The sequence below is a fragment of the Belonocnema kinseyi genome, chromosome 2 (genome assembly GCF_010883055.1).
Source record: "Belonocnema kinseyi isolate 2016_QV_RU_SX_M_011 chromosome 2, B_treatae_v1, whole genome shotgun sequence".
Classification (NCBI taxonomy): Eukaryota; Metazoa; Arthropoda; class Insecta; order Hymenoptera; family Cynipidae; genus Belonocnema; species Belonocnema kinseyi.
The window spans coordinates 80,315,277-80,331,680 of record NC_046658.1 but is presented as its reverse complement, the minus strand read 5'-3'; the positions used below and the strand labels follow the sequence as shown (position 1 = coordinate 80,331,680).

The 16,404-nt window shown below is 28.8% G+C and overlaps 1 protein-coding gene across 2 annotated transcripts in view; it reads left to right on the top strand.

Moving 5' to 3' along the window:
* The first annotated feature begins 2,054 nt into the window (after positions 1-2,054).
* Positions 2,055-16,404, top strand: part of LOC117168184 — a 21,949-nt gene continuing 7,599 nt past the window's right edge. Inside the window, exons 1-5 of one of the 2 annotated variants that reach the window (XM_033353640.1) lie at positions 2,055-2,444; positions 8,535-8,642; positions 11,151-11,360; positions 12,488-12,741; positions 15,335-15,623. In XM_033353640.1, the coding sequence (XP_033209531.1) occupies positions 2,418-2,444; positions 8,535-8,642; positions 11,151-11,360; positions 12,488-12,741; positions 15,335-15,623 (888 nt within the window). In that variant the 5' untranslated portion in view covers positions 2,055-2,417. The remainder of the gene's footprint in view (positions 2,445-8,534; positions 8,643-11,150; positions 11,361-12,487; positions 12,742-15,334; positions 15,624-16,404) is intronic. The other variant, XM_033353639.1, reaches the window with a different exon arrangement.

The window sequence follows — 16,404 nt, the reverse complement described above, 5'->3', positions numbered from 1 at the left end:
TAAAAAAACTTGAAAAGCGATTGACCAAGTGTATAGAGCTCCAAGGAGATTATGTTGAAAAATAAAAAAAAATTTACCAAAAAAAATTGTTTTTATACTTCAATCTAAGGACTTATTGTACTACCCTCGTATATCAACTAGTGCCTGCTCTAAACCACATTCTTTAAGAATTATCGCATTACTCACTTTGTCCATTAGTGTTTTTCAGCATTTCATGCATAGGAATTTCATGTCAATCGCGTTAATTTTACTGTTATCCTCGTATAACCTATTATTTCAAAATCTTATCATAAAATTCCTAAATAAGCATAGCCCCTATATCTTTTACATATTTATTTGATCATTCGGCAAACAAAGAAATAAAAGTAGCATGGCGCGCGCAGCAAAAACTTGTTACGGCTTGAAATAGGCAACAGAAATAATTTTTTTAATACAATTACGTTAAAACAAGAAGTTCGGTTTTTAATTTGAACCGTGCTAGAAGTTTCTTGAATGTCAGATTCGCAATCTATTTTTTTTTTAAAGAAGGCCCAAAAAGGCTAATTTTCTTAAAAAACACAAAGTGATGGAGCGAATCCCAAACCAGATTCGTATTCAACAACCCCAAAAATATATAGGTATGTTGGTCTGGTTCAGTGGCCATAACACATTTTTTGGCGTAATCAGTGTGCAACACCTTGCATAATAACGAACATTAGTCTATTTTATAACTATTTTTCGATGCAATCTGACCTCGCATTGTGTCAACATGCATATACGAGTATATGTATACACATTTATTTAATTCATCAAATTTATCGTTCATTGTAGTTAAAGGGTGGCAGTCCAAAAGGTGTTAAGGGACATTTTGGCAGTTTTACAGGAGAGCGAAAAACATTCTGTAAAATCAAAATCGCCATTTGAAGATAAAACAAAAGTGTACTACCGAGCTAAAGTCATACGGATTTAAAGCCAAAAAAGTGTGATCAGAAAAAGTTCGCCAGCGTGCTTATGGATGCGGATTGAGATTTAAAATTCAATTTTTAGTATAAAAAAACATGCTCCCGCGAAAATGAGTTTGTCAATTTGGATGAACAAAGTTTTATGTTTAAAAAGTTAATCAGTTCCGAGAAAATCGATCGAGAATTCTGGTGCTGGAATTTCGTAGGTTTTCAAAATCGGGTTACGGTAGCGATTGAAAGTTGAGTTTTCAATTTTTTACAAAAATAAACATTTGCTTTCGAGATATGGGGATGTTGAATGAGAAGGTCTGAAAAAGTTATTCAGGTCGGAGGAAATAAAATTTGTGTGTGACGGTGTCGCGGTGTAACAGACTGTTTTACCGTTTTTGCTCTTAAAAGTAATTAAATGTGATTATTTTTATATGAAATTTGACATTGCTTGAAATAAATTTGATTCGTGGATAAAAAACCAAACTATTTGAAGTTTTCAAGTTTTAGGTTAAGATGGCAATGGTATTCTACTTTCAAAAATTTAATTACTTAATTTTAAGTATTAAGAAACGCTTAAGAAGAGAAGTATTACTTGTAAAAGGTCAGCAACTTACAAAAATTGAAAGAATGCGTTGCATTGGGGTATCCTTTTAACAGTTGTTAAATTGATTTTTAAATCATTTTTGGGTAAACAAACTCAATTTCGTCAAAATGTCCCTTAGCACCTTTTGTAGGGCCACCCTTCAGTTCCACTTTGAAAAAGTAGTTGAATTTTTAACGAAAAAAGATTCATCCTCAATGCAAAATTTCATACGCGAATTTTCATCTAGAAATGATCATTTTTCAAATAAAAATAGAATAGTTGAATTTTCTCTTAACAAATGACAAAAATGTTCTGTAATTTCTGCTATCAATACCGGAAAAAAATGGTATGCGTTGCGCGCGTAACCTTTTTTTGGCTGGAATGATGTTTGCAGAAGGAGCAGTCGGCATGCCTGCAGCTCTCCTTCAGCTCCGTCTACAGCTCGTCTACGCCTCATCGACTGCTCCTGCTGAAAACATCTTCCTCGTATAAAAAAAAAAATTTTGCGCGCCTGCCACATATACCACTATTTTTTGTAGGTCATTTTGGCACTTTGGATTTGGAATCCGCAGTAACTCCTGAAAATATTGCTCCCGTCAAAATACTGCGCAGTTCAAAACATCGCATGACTGGACTGCTGAAAATAAGGAAATGCCTCTGGCCTCATTACCCTTGGGTATAACAGTGCATGTTGCGATTGCGCATCGCCATCGACATCCTCATGCCACCCTTCCGCAACGGACCTGTTCAACCCTCGTCGTCGTCGTTCGAACGCCCTCTTACCACCCTCAGTGTCAGTGTCAGTCGAAGGTGCAAAAACATCAAAAAAATCCCAAAATAAAAGAACTCTAGTGCTAAAAATATAATAACCGAGCCGCTTCGCACAGGATATTGGGCTATGAATGAAGACCCAACCCCTTTACTACGAGGTATTTATATTGTGTCAATCGAAATCTGCATGTGCCTATGAATGGTGCTATTGTTTATTTTATACGCCTATGCAGTTTTTATATCACAAAATTAAACACTATGGCAGAAATGTGTTGCAAATGACCCGACAGATGATCAATAAAAGTTTCTGCCTGCTTTTCGATTGTCATATTGGTGCAAATTCAAAGAAAAAGTTCTTGAAATTGTAAGTTCTTTTTTAGAGTGTTTTAGTTTATCAGATATTTTTTAGATAGGTGTATAAATCAACATAGAATGGGGGCTAATTATAAATAGTAGTGGGATAAAAGTGGATTTTCAGTGGAGCGTTAAATAATTGCAACGATCGAACAAAGTTCACTTTCTTCGGCGGTATGAGAGTATACTTGTTTATTTATATACTTCTTCGTATACGTAGCCTATTAAAAGATTCAGTATTGTCAAAGAAATTTCGAGTTGAGATTCACATCCTGTGTGCTGCAAACTTTGAATTCCAAAAGTTTGTTATTTCAACTCTTTTTCCAGGCAAGAATAAGTAATAATGATTTATTCTTGTTTAACCCTGTTTAATTAAAAATTCATTCTTACCATTTTTTACTTACCCAATGAAAAAAGTTAATTTTTATAATTGAACTTTAAAAAAATGTTAAAGTAAACAATTTAAAAAGGCAGACAGTCAGAAAGAGATTTGAAAATATCTAATCTGGAATCGTGTATTATGAATTATGCCTTCATCAATTACTTGATTGAGACCAAAATTTGAAAAACTATTAAAGTTTATAATAATAATAATAATATTCGTTGTCCCCCTTTGTATGAAAATACTTTATCGCTGATTTTTAAATAATTAATTTTGCACTTTTAGATTAAAATGATTGAATTTTAAAAATCGTGATGCACAATATGAAAATTAATTATTCTTAACAACTTAGTTTAAAAGATCTAATTTAGGAATACTTCAGTTAAATTTGCCATTATTGTTAACATTATTAAACTTTAAGAATAAATTGCAAAAATTAATATTTTCATAAATCAAAATTTATAAAAAGTCTTTCTACTGTTCATAAAGAGAAATTGAGAAGAGACAATTAAGATAAGTGGAAAGGGTCGATTATGGCCAGGCATTCACGATTTAAGCCTCTTCAAATTTTACTAAATTTTAAAAAGTTTTCTTTATAGATTTTGGCGGTGCTGCTTTTTTCTATAACACCTTAGCCATCTAAATATTTTTTAAATTGATTTTTAACTTTATTTCATTTTAAATTTATTCCTGCCTTTTCTTACTTATTCAATGAAAAAGTAAGTTTAAAAATAGAACTCTTTCAAATTTTCAAAATGAATTAATTGAAAAGTCATAAAATTAAAGATTGATTGATTCTATACAGTTATTTTATATTATTTTTATATTATATTTCTATATTTGAATTTGAATTAGAGATATGTATTTCATTGCGTTTTAAATTACAGAAGAGATATGAAATAACGAAATAGAATGTATGATTTAAATATTTCGTTTAAGAAAATCATTGATTAAATTAATCCTTGGATTTGTTTCTTATTGATTAAAAAACTGGAAACATTATTAAACTTTAAGAATAAATTAAAAAATTGATATTTTATACGTCAGGATGGTATTTAGTCCTTTTTCTGTCCATAAAGATAAAGTGAGATTTAATTAATATAAGTGGAAATGGTCGATTATGGTTAGGCACATATGTTTCAAGCATCTTTTCATATTTCACTGAATTTACAAATTTTTCTATAGACTTTTTCATCGCTGCTTTTATCTGTCATACCCTAACCATCTAAAAATATTAATAAATTGTTTACTTCATTTAATAAAAAATTTTGTTCTGCCTTTTCTTACTTATTTAATGAAAAAGTAAATTTAAAAAGAAAAATTTTTCAAATTGTCAATATAAATTAATGGAAAAGTCAAAAATGCAGAAATTTATTTGAAAATATAAAATCTGGAACAGAATTTCTGTATAGTTAGTCTATATTATTACTATATACCGCAATATTTCCTCAAGGAAAACCCTTCAATAAATTAGTTCAGATTTTTTCATTGATTAAAAAAGATTCAAAACGTTGTTAAACTTTAAAAATAAATTGAAAAAATTAATATTTTCTACATCAGGATTATAAAGTCCTTTTTCTATTCGTAAAAAGAATTTGAGGAGACAAAATTTATTCATAACTTGGTTGCAAGTTGAACTAATTTATAAAAAATTCTTTTTTTTTGTGCTTAAAATCAACTGTTTATTTTGAAAATTCGTGTATTTTGTTGAAAATTGGTCTTTCATAGTTGACTTTAACTGCCTTTGATTATAAAATAACATTTTTTTGTTTGTTTGGAATCTTTCATTTAGGAAAATCTTTAATAAATTAGTGCTCAGATATGTTTCCCATTGATTGAAAATTATTCAATACATTATTGAACTTTAAAATTACATTGAAATAATTAATATTTTTATACATCTGGATGATATAGTCCTTCTTCTGCTCCTAAAGAGAAATTGAGAACACACGATTAAGATAAGTGGAAATGGTCGATTATGGCCAGACACATACAGTTGAATCATCTTTGAATATTTCACTGAATTTTAACATTTTTTCTGTAGGTTTTTGCGGCGCTGCTTTTATCTTTGATACCCTGGCCATCTAAATAATATTGATAAAATTTTAACTTGATTTATTTTCAAATTTTTCCTGCCTTTTCTTGCTTATTTGAAATTATTTGAATTTGAATTTTGGATGTATTTAATTGTGTTTTTAATTATCAAATTTATATGAAATAACAATACAGAATTTATTATCTTGATATTTCTTTCAGGAAAATCCTTTAATAAATTAGTGTGGGATTCATTTTTATTGATTAAAAAAGATTCAAAGCATTATTAAATTTTAAGAATAATTTGAAAAAATAAATATTTTTATACATCTGGATGAAATAGTCCTTTTTTCATGAAGAGAAATTGAGAAGTTATAATTAAGATAATTGGAAAAAGTAGTGTTTAAATGTGTGGATGTCACACTTTTTTGTGAACAGGATAACTTGAAAACGGCTGCAGATAAATCGTTGAAATTTGGAGGGCTCATTTTCAACACTAAAACCTGGAAACGGACCGAAGGATTTTTCCAAATATTTATTGCATTTTTTTAGCACTTTATAATATTTTAAAGATCAACCTTTTATAGTAAAACTTGTTTTGTTAACATAATTCAATTTCATTAAAGAGTAAGGAAGTTATTGTCAATTATAAGATTGAAAAAAAAAAACAGTTTTTGTAGTAAAAATTTTTTCATTCTCATGATTTAAAGTTGATGTAAGAATAGTAAAGATGTGTTGATTCGGGACGAATCGATTAACCTATAATATTGATAAATTTTATTAAAGAGCAAAAAAGTTATGGTAATGGATAATATTTGAAAATACAGTATTTTACAGTACAATTTTTCTTTCACATAATTCAAAGTTAATACAAGAGTAGAAAAGATCCCTTAGTTCGAGACGAACGGTTTGAGCTATAATATTAATACATTTTATTAAAGAGTAAACAAGTTATTGTCATTTATATTATATTAAAAATTGATTTTTTATATTGAAAGTTTTCTCTTTCTCTTAATTTAAAGTTGGTGCCAGGGTAAAAAAGATATATTAGATCGAAGACGAATCGATTGACTTACAATATGAGTACTTTTTATTGAACAGTAAGAAAACTATGGCCATGCATAATATTTGAGAAAAACGGATTTTTAAAGTGACATTATTTTCATTAAAAAATTCAAATAATTTTTGTTTAAAAAGTTGTCCTTGTGTTCAAAAGTTAATTTTTTTGATAGAAAAATTAATCCTAAATTAACTTAGCATAAAGTTGGGAAAGGGATAGACTAAAACATAAATTCCATCTTCCTTTTCCAGCTCGAAAAATTACCATTTTAAATACAAAATTTGATTTGTCTGATTTTTCATTGTATTTAAAAACTTTTTTGTACTATTCTATTATTTCACAGAAAAAAACAAAGTATGAATCTAACACTAATTGCAGGGTACAATGTCCCTGTAATAAAAATTAGTCTTGGTACAATGAATGGTACCATTGCGCAAGGTATCGTTTAACCCTTGGGGTACGAAACGTCACCTGCTGTCAATTGTTTCTACATTCTTGCGGCAAAAACAATGGACAACAGTTTCGTACCACAACTCCAAGCGATATGGTACGTTTTGAAAGTAATTGCAACAAAAGTTATTCTAGAGTTTTCACTGTTTTTTTTTAATTTTTCGTCTTAAATCGATTAAAACGAAAACTTTAGTTTGTCTCTTATTTAAGAAACCACAAAATGCTTCTATCAGGAACCAAATACATTTGCTAACGGGAAGCAAAGTGCTCGTGAAATTGACACCATGTACATATAAATACAAATAAAGAAGACACACTCGAGATGGAATTCGTAGCTAGTTTAACTTTACAGTCAACGTTCACTCCTGCGCTTTCCCCTACTCGGCCAAAGATCGAATCCGACTTTTTCAATATTGCCGCGCGGAGATTATACGAATTTACACTTTTACTCCTGAACAAAGCATTAATCCCAGCGTGGCAATACTGAGAAAGGCCCCCCGAAATTCATGCGTGCTCGAAAGCGTAACTCAAGCGTGATTCAAAAGGTTATTAAACTTTAAAAATAAATGGAAAAAATGAATGTTCTTATGTATCTGCATTATATAGTTTTCTTTCATCAAGAGAAATTGAGAAGACACAATTATTATAAGTGGAAATTGTCGAGTTTTGTCAGACGCGCACGTTTCAAGCATTTCGACGATGTTGATTTTTTTCTGGCCTTTTAAACATTATTTATTACTTTTCAATTTTATTTCATTTCAAATTTATACCTTTCTTTTCTTATATATTTCATGAAAATTTAAATTTAAAAAGTAGAACTTTTCCAAATTTTTAAAGTGACCTAATTACTATTATTACTATATATATAATGCGTATATAATACCTTTCGAAAATTAATTTTTGGAGGAAAAGAATTTGAAAAAACCATTAATTAAAACATAAATAAAGAGATGAATTACATGAAGTTTATATTCATACCCTATAAGGATTGAAGTATTATGAATTTAAATTTTCGAAGTATTTTATTGTGTTTTCAATTGTCGAAGAGATATGATATATAACGATAAACAATTCGCTTCGATTTGTTTCATATTGATTAAAAAATATTTGAAACATTAATTTTAAGAACAAATTAAATAACTAATATTTTTATACATCTCGATGATATTGTCATTTTTCTTTACATGAAGAGAAATTGAGCAGATACAATTGAGATAAGTGGAAAATGTCAATTATGGCCAGACATGCAGCTTTCAAGAATCTTTTCAGATTTCTCTTATTTTTTTAATTATTGCTACAAATTTCTACTTGGAAACGCTGATAATTATCAACATTCCCCAGTACAAATGTTTTCATTTTCAATGTTTCCCATTTAAAATTACTATTTATTTATAATTGCAATTAAAAACGATTTAAAAGCCTCAATTTTCAAAATCATTGAGTTGAAAATTTTAATTTCTTTGAATTTTAAATGGTCCAATTTTTTAAATTATAATCTGAAAATATACTATTTTCGAAATTTTAATCTGCAATCATTCAATTTCGAGATTCATTAGTTCGAAATACAAATTTTCAATTGCAAACCCTTCTAATTAGATATTATGAAGCTTCAACTTCTTTCTGATGAAATTGTAAACATTTTAAAATTTTAGTCTGCATATTTTGAAGTTTGACAGTTTCTGATTTTAAATGATTTAATTTTATATTGTTGAACTTTTAACGTTCGACTTTGTTAAATTAGTGCTTTGATTTGTTTTTCGTTGATTAAAAAAGGTTCTAAACACTATTGAACTTTATGAAGAAATTAAGAAAATTAATATTTGTATATATTTGGAGAATATACATTCCTTTTTCTGTTCATAAAGTGAAAGAGAAGACTCAATGAAGATAAGTGGAAAGTGCTGACTATGACCAGACATACATGTTTCAAGCATTTTTTCAGTTTTCACTACATTTTGTTTCTTTTAGATTCTGGCGGTGCTGTTTTTGTCTGTGATACCCTGGCCAGGGCCGAGTGTATTTAAGATATCATGCCCACGAGATCGCGCGTCTATTGTGAGGAGGATCGTACAGAAGGTAAATTCAGTTTTCACACTTTATTCATATTCCCCTTTTTTTAAAAAGAATTCCTCTTTTTGCTTGTAGTAGAAACTTCTATAATTTCTCGTTTATTCACTTAAATGTGAACTGAATGAATAAAACCCAATAAGAAAACCCAACTAAGTTTGGCTAAAAGATCATTCTTTTTTCTTGAAAAGCCTACTATAATATTTTTGGTCTAGAAATTATCTCTTTTTTTAGAAATTCAGGAATTTGTTAAAAATGTCTTTGAAAAAATGCATCGTTTTACCGCGAAAATTGAATTATGTATGTCATTAAAACTTCAACTACAATTTGGTAGCAAATTCATCTTTCATGGTCGAAGATGAGCTTTTTCGTCATAAATTTGTCACTTCGAAAATTCTAAGCCGTAAATGTAAAAAATCGTTGGGCATGCAATCATAATAAATCATAATTTTTAATTTTTTTTAGCGTTACCAATTATATTTTTGTTAAATCATTGAAAAATTAACGTTTTATGCAATAAATCATTTAGTTTGGCATCAGAAAAAGCTTCTAATCATTAAACATCATGTAAACCTTCAGAAGGCTTTGAAATCTTTAAAAACAGGTCCACAAATTCAGTGCATTCCACGCATAAATAGAACAAGGATTAAAGTGCATAAGATTCTAGACAAAATAAAAAAATCTAATGGTTTATGTTGAATCTTTAGAAGAGATGAGTTTTAGAAGTGTTTTTTTATTAAAGTATTGTCCTAAAAAAGAATTTAATTTTAATTTCCGTGAAGTACCTCATAACCTACGTATTTTATATTAAAGTTGCACTCCGAAGACATTCGTGAAAAAATGCGCTCATAAGAATAAAAATGCATAGATAGGTAGATCAATGAAAAATAATTTCTGGAAATCATATCTCCTAAAATAATCAAGATGAAATTTTTTTAAATTGTACAAGGTATTTCGTGCACTTTATTTCTTGTGTTTGGTAATGAAGGGTGACAGATCATAAGGAGGTAAATTTTTCCGAAAACTTTTTTTTTGCACGGAAAATTCTTATAAAATCCAATACACGTATTGTTAAAAGGATTTGTTCGAAATAGCATTTTTTATGCTAATAATAAAAAATTAGTTGCACAAAAAGAGCTAAAGGATATTCGGTACTTGTCAGTCAGCTTTTTCGTCTCCTGTAAACTCCACTTCCTCGGAAGTAAAATAAGTTTTTTGGATTAAACTTTTCTTTCCTGTATTCAGCATACCTATAACTCGCGACCGTATATTCTTTATTTGAAATTGAAAATTAAATTTGTTATTATGATAAGCCAAATTTCAGATGCGATAAAATTCTAACCTAAAAACTGAAAGCTAATTTTCTCAAACCTGAATTACCTTTTCCTCATCAAACTTTTTTCCTCTGCATGCAACAACTCACCAACTCATCTTGGACCGTGTGAAAAAAATGGCAACCCGATTTTGTTAACTGTGTGCTATATTACCTCATAACTTGTAAGTTATTTGCTATTAAACTTTTTTCCTATCGATTCAGGAATATGTCACCTCGGAAGCCGATTTTTTTTCGTTTTAATTGCAAATTTGATTTTACAGGATATTTTTATCCTCACCTGTAAAATTGCTATTTTGTCCCTTACCTCCTTATGATCTGCCATCCTTCACATGATGTTTAAATTTTAAATTAACTCTGATACAAAACATTAATTTATATTTTTTAATAATTGAATAAATTTCTTTTACAATAGTAACCATTATTATTTAATTAATTACTGTATGTTTATTGCTTAAGTTATTTAAAAATTTATTATTATTTTATTTATTTTTAAATTATAAAATTAAAATTAATTATTATTATTTAAAAAATTTCATTCTGATAACACTTTCCATATAAGGTTTTTTTTATGCTAAACTAAATTGTTTATTTCGATAAACATTAAATTCAAAATGATTTTCACAAAAATATACTTAATAATACATGAAAAAATTTAAGATTTCTAAAAAAGGATCCGCACGATTTTTTTCATTTACAGCTTTAGTCGGGAGGTGTCACAAAAACATATTAAAAAAAAAAGTTTGATAGGTAAGCTATGTAGTTGTTGTACTTTTTCCCAGTGGGAAAGGGGGAATGCGGGTAAATTAGGAGAGGGGAATTAGGGTAAGTTATTATAAGTGAGAAAGAGTAGTAAGTGGAGAGCTAGTAGGGTAGTGCAGCTGAGTTGGGGAACGGAAGTGATGGCTGGGAAAGAGAAGTATAGAGGAAGAGGAGTTTTGGGTAGGGAAGTGAGGAGAGGGGTGAGTAGAGTAGGAAGAATTTGGGGCAGGAATGGGAAGCGAAGGGTGAAATGAAGGGAGGGGAATTAAGTATAGAAAGTGGAAGGTTTGAACGATTTAATTAACTTAATAGGCTACGAAACCCTTTTTCGTAGGAACGCGGAACCAACTTTGACTGTTTCTTATATTTTTTAGATTAACTAATGATAATTTTTTATATGATGAAATAAATTATTTTCGTAGAGATGGATCCCCATTCTGAAGAAGTATCAAGTCGAGTTGCCTTTGGAATGTCCCTTCCACGAGAGTCGGGACATATTTTTCCCTCAACAGGCAGCGAAACATCAACACAGGTCTTCTCAATGGACGTGCGGTTTATGTGGGAAGTCATTTTACACCGAAAATCATTTGGACGCTCACTTCGATAACAGGCACAAAAGTAATGTTAATACTGTAAGTAAAAATAAAATTATAATTAATAATTTTGCGCTGCAGGCCTCAATTCGAAATTTCCAATGAATTCAATGATTTCTGTTTTTCATCTTTAAAATAAAAAAAGTTCAAAATCCTATAGATGTTTTGTCTCTCAATTAGAAACTGTTATATTGTCAATTATGCGTTATGAAAGAAGAAACATTCTTTTATATGAAAAAAGTTTAGAATTCATGAAAAATAATTATTTTAAGAATATTTTTTTCCTTTGAACTTTTTCCTACTTTTGCTTCTTACGATTTTTTACAAATGGTTATATTTTAATAAATGATGGCTGATACAATTTTACTTAAGGCGCGTTATTAAAAAAAATGGTTGCTAACAAAAAAATTTCGAAATTTCCTAACTTTCCCTGACTTTTCCCTGACCAATTTTTCATTTTCTCTGGCCATTATTAAGTTTTCTTTTTAACCAAAAAAGTAAATATTCAACCAAATCATCAATTTTTAAACAATATCAATTGTCTACTAAAAAAGATGAATTTTGAACTAAATTCACGAATTTTCAATACTATAAATAAATAAATTCACAGGCGAAAATATGATGTATAGTTTACACGTAGAGTGAAATATTATATATAATACTTCACACTACAAAAGACGAATTTCTAAAAAATAGTTAAATTTTTAACAAAAGAAATATATTTTTAATGGAATAACTGAATTCAAACTAAAAGCTCAATTTTCAAACATGAATGAAATAGCTATATTTTCAGTTAAACATTCACCAGACTGCAGGAGTAATTAGCCTCTCTTCTATTCGGCTTTAAAAAATATATCAAATAGATTATTTTCTTGAATTTTTACCACGAATTTAACTGTGAAATTATATTTTTAGACAAATAAATCAAAACGTACTTTATTATAGGTCAATTAATTCATCTAGAATTTTTCTTCTAAAGGAAGATTCAAATGCATTAAATAATGTATAAAAATCATATTATTACGAAAAACATCGATTTTTGTAAAGTCGAAAATCAGGAATGTATTAGGCTTTAAATGCTTCAAAAGCAACAAACTAACCCAGTCTTTATAGGTTTTCAACATACTCCTTTAGAAGTTTTGAATAATTTTGCCTATAATTTTCAGGCAGAAGACGCTATTTGTCTCGCAGACTATTGTGACATAATGAGGTGTGATGTTCTGGGAAATCGAGACTTTGATAGCTCGCTGGTCGATGGCAAAAGTCCTTTAAACACAGATATTCAAGTCTGGAGAGAAAGCACGGATCACAGGGGGTCTTCTACACCTTGTGAGAATCGTGAACTTTCCAGAACCTATCGAGGGGATAAATCTAATGCAGTCTCTGATGGTAGCACTTCTTCTTTCATTAGTCTGCAAAGGTTGGAAACTTGAATAATAATTTGCGACTAGTTGCATTTTCTGTTCAAACTCTTTCAAACATAAAATAAGGAGAATTCAAATCTAACGGATTTTCAATTTGAAATCTTTAAGGTTCCCTCATCAAATGCAAATATAAAATTATGAGGAACTCTGAAAGCTTTGAACTTTCATGCTTTTCAGAGCTTCTTAATCTGAAGACTTCCAAATCGTAAGACTTTTTAAAAATTTTCAAATTTTTGCAAGTGGAATTTTTTTCAGGATTACCGAACGTCAGTATTATTTGAAAATTTGACACAATCACTTTTTTAACACAGAATTCACGGCACGAAATGCTTTTAAAATAGCGTGATTTTCGACGATGATAGGGAAATAAATTCTTTTAAATTTATTTAGTTTTTAAGTAGCATATTGTATTTTCAACAAAATACTTGACTTTTTGACGAGAGAGTTGAGTTTTCAAACTGAATAGTCAAATATTTGAGAAAACAGTTGACTTTTAAACCCAAAAAGAAGAATTTTCATCAAAAAAGTTCATTTTCAACCACAACTGATTAAACTTTAACCAAAGACAGTTGCAATCTTCACCAAGGAATTGAATAATTACAACCTACAAAGATTTATTCTTAAATCAATGCAATGGTTAAATTTATGACAAAAAAAGTTCATACGAAATAGTTGAACGAAAAATGTTATAGTTCATATTTCAAAAAAATGAATTTAAAAAAATGAAAAACAGTTGAATTTAAGCAGAAAATATGAATTTTCAGAATCCTCAACCAAAGCAGATAAATGTCCAACTAAACAGTGGGAATCTCAACCTAAAAATATAAAACGTCTACCAAAAGACATACATTTTCAAACCAAAAAGACAAATTTTTACCAAAGAGTTTAATTTTCTATCATGACAGATTTTTCAATCAAAAGAAAAAAGTTACAACCAAATTGTTGAATATAAAAGCCAAAAAAACGAATTATCCACAAAACACTTCAATTTTCAATCAGAAAATTAAAATTTTCAACTAAAAAGTTGAAGTACAACTAAACCTTTTAATTCCCAACCAAAAGAATAACAATTATAAGCCAAAAAGAAGAATTACCAGAAAAAAGTTGAATTTAAAGTAAAAAAGATGAACTTTCTACAAAACAGTTGGATTTTTAACAAAAAATAAGAATCTTTAACAAATGAGTTGATTTTTCAAACGTTCGAGGTTTTTTTAGTCTAAAGCAAAAAATTTCAATCAAATTGTTGGACTTTTGCATGCCAAAATGGCGAATTCTCTAAAAAAACAGTTGAATTTTTTCATAAAAAATATAAATTTTAAAACAAAAATTTTAATGTCAACCCAATACTTAAATTTTATATTAAAATAATACAATTTTAATTTATTCAAAAGGACGAATTTTCTATAAAACAATTGAATTTTCAACTAAGAAAAACGTATTTACAACAAAAGGGTTGATATATCTTAATCCAAAAAATTTAATTTCAACCCAAAACCAATTTTCAACAAAATACTTAATTGTTTTACTAAACGAATGCATATTCAACTGGTAAAATGAATTTATAACGAAACAGTTTCACTTTCAAATAATTACATTAAATTTAAACCAAGAAGATTAATTGTATAACAAAAAAGATGAATTTTTAAACAATTACGTGAATTATCAACCAAATAGTTAAATTTTTAACAAAAAACAATATATTTTTAACAAAAAATGGCGAAGTTACAGTTTCACTTAAAGAAATTGATTTGAAATTTAAATATACTCAGTTGAAAATTGAACCAAGTCGTTAAATTTTTAACCAAAAAAAGGTGAATTATCAATGAAAAATAAAGTGTGTAATTGCATTTTAAACTAAAAAGATCAATTATTAACTAAAAATGGAATATATATTTTTTAATTGAAAGAAATTAATTTGAAATATAAAAAACCTAATTTTCCGCGAGAAAGTTCAATCTTCAAACAATAAAATGAATTTTTAACAATATAGTTCAACTTTTAACCAAGTAATTAAATTTTTACCAAAAAAGAATGAACTCTCAAAGAAAAATGTAATAGTTCAATTTACAACCAAAAACATTCATTTTTCAGCCAAAACTAGAACATTTTGTCAAATTATTAGTTAAGAAAATTAATTTTCAACAAGAAAGGCGAAGTTTAAGAAAATATTTAAATCATTAACTAATAATATGATTTTTTAACCAAGTAGTTCAACTTTCTACCAAATAATTGAATTTTTACAAAAAAATATGCCTTTTAACAAAATAGTTGAATTTTGAACAAAATAATTAAATTTTCAGGCAAGTAGTGGAATTTTTAACCAAAACAGATGATTTCTGAAACTAAAATATAGAAGCAGACTTGTCAATTAAAAAGCATTAACTTTCAACGAAAAACGGTTAGATTTTCTGACTGGGTTCTGTTAATTGTTCAGTTCGCATTTAAACGAAAAAAAATAGAAAAAGGGCAAAGAAGAAGAATAATTTTAAAAAAGGAGTAAAGAGGGGAATATAAAAGGGAATGTAAGGTCTGTAAATAAGAAACAACTTTGAATAGTTTTTTTAATAGTTCTTAAATTTTTATTTAAAGGTACTGTCAACGCGACAGAACAGGATCATCAGAAAATCAATACTCATCAGCAGATTCGTATAGACAGGAGGTGGCCGGTCCTGACAACAAAAGTAGCGCCTGCGAAGGTGGCGATGAAGAAGACGGGGAAGATGAGGAGGACGACGACGACGAGGACGATGGCAGCAACTTCGTAGAGGCCGCTCTTCCGTCCACGTCTAAAAAACGACGTGGAAAGGCCTACCATCTTCGAAAACTCAAGGCCAGTTGCAAGCCGGAAGAGCTGCAAAAACTGAAGCTACAGTGCGAGGTCAGTGTGTACTTATGTTAAAGTGTACTTATGTTTAATTTACGGTAAATTTACACGCGTGCGAAAACAAATTTTGAAAAATTTGTTAATTGTTTTAATTATCTGTAAATTTAAAATATTAAAAAATCTTCAGGTATTTTCTGTAATTGATGTTAATTTATCGGTAATCTGTAATAATTGATCAGTAATTTATAGTATCCTATCACTTCGTGCTGGCCCTGTCGTTCCTCCCAATACTCTTGTAAAATTAACGTCAACGCGATAGTCAACACCTGAAGACTGCCTTAGAAAGACTTTCTACGGCAGTTGTGAAGACGAGCCATATAATGTGCCACTTTATGGAATAAAGAAAGGGGTAAAAAAGCATTTTTTTAGATGAAAGCTAATTCAATTTCGAGGATATTTTCTAGGGCCGATTTTCCGTTTGTTTTTATTAGTTTTTATTTTAACAACAAAGTTTACTTACTAACAAATATTTTGTATAAACAATCGCATTGTTTTGCAACTACTTATTTTTCTTTAAAACACCATAATATAATATAAGCGAAGTAATTCCTTTAAAATAATTTTAAAAAGGTTACAGCATTTAAACAAATTTTTTTAATTATACAGAACAGATTAATGAGTAAAATTGCTACTTCAAGCTTAACCCACAAACGGTACACTCCAACCGAGCATACGTAAACGGTACACTGGTGCGAATTGGTTTGTTTGCAATGTTAATATTAAATATTTAATATTTTGAACATATCACAAACAACTAGCATACATCACACATATT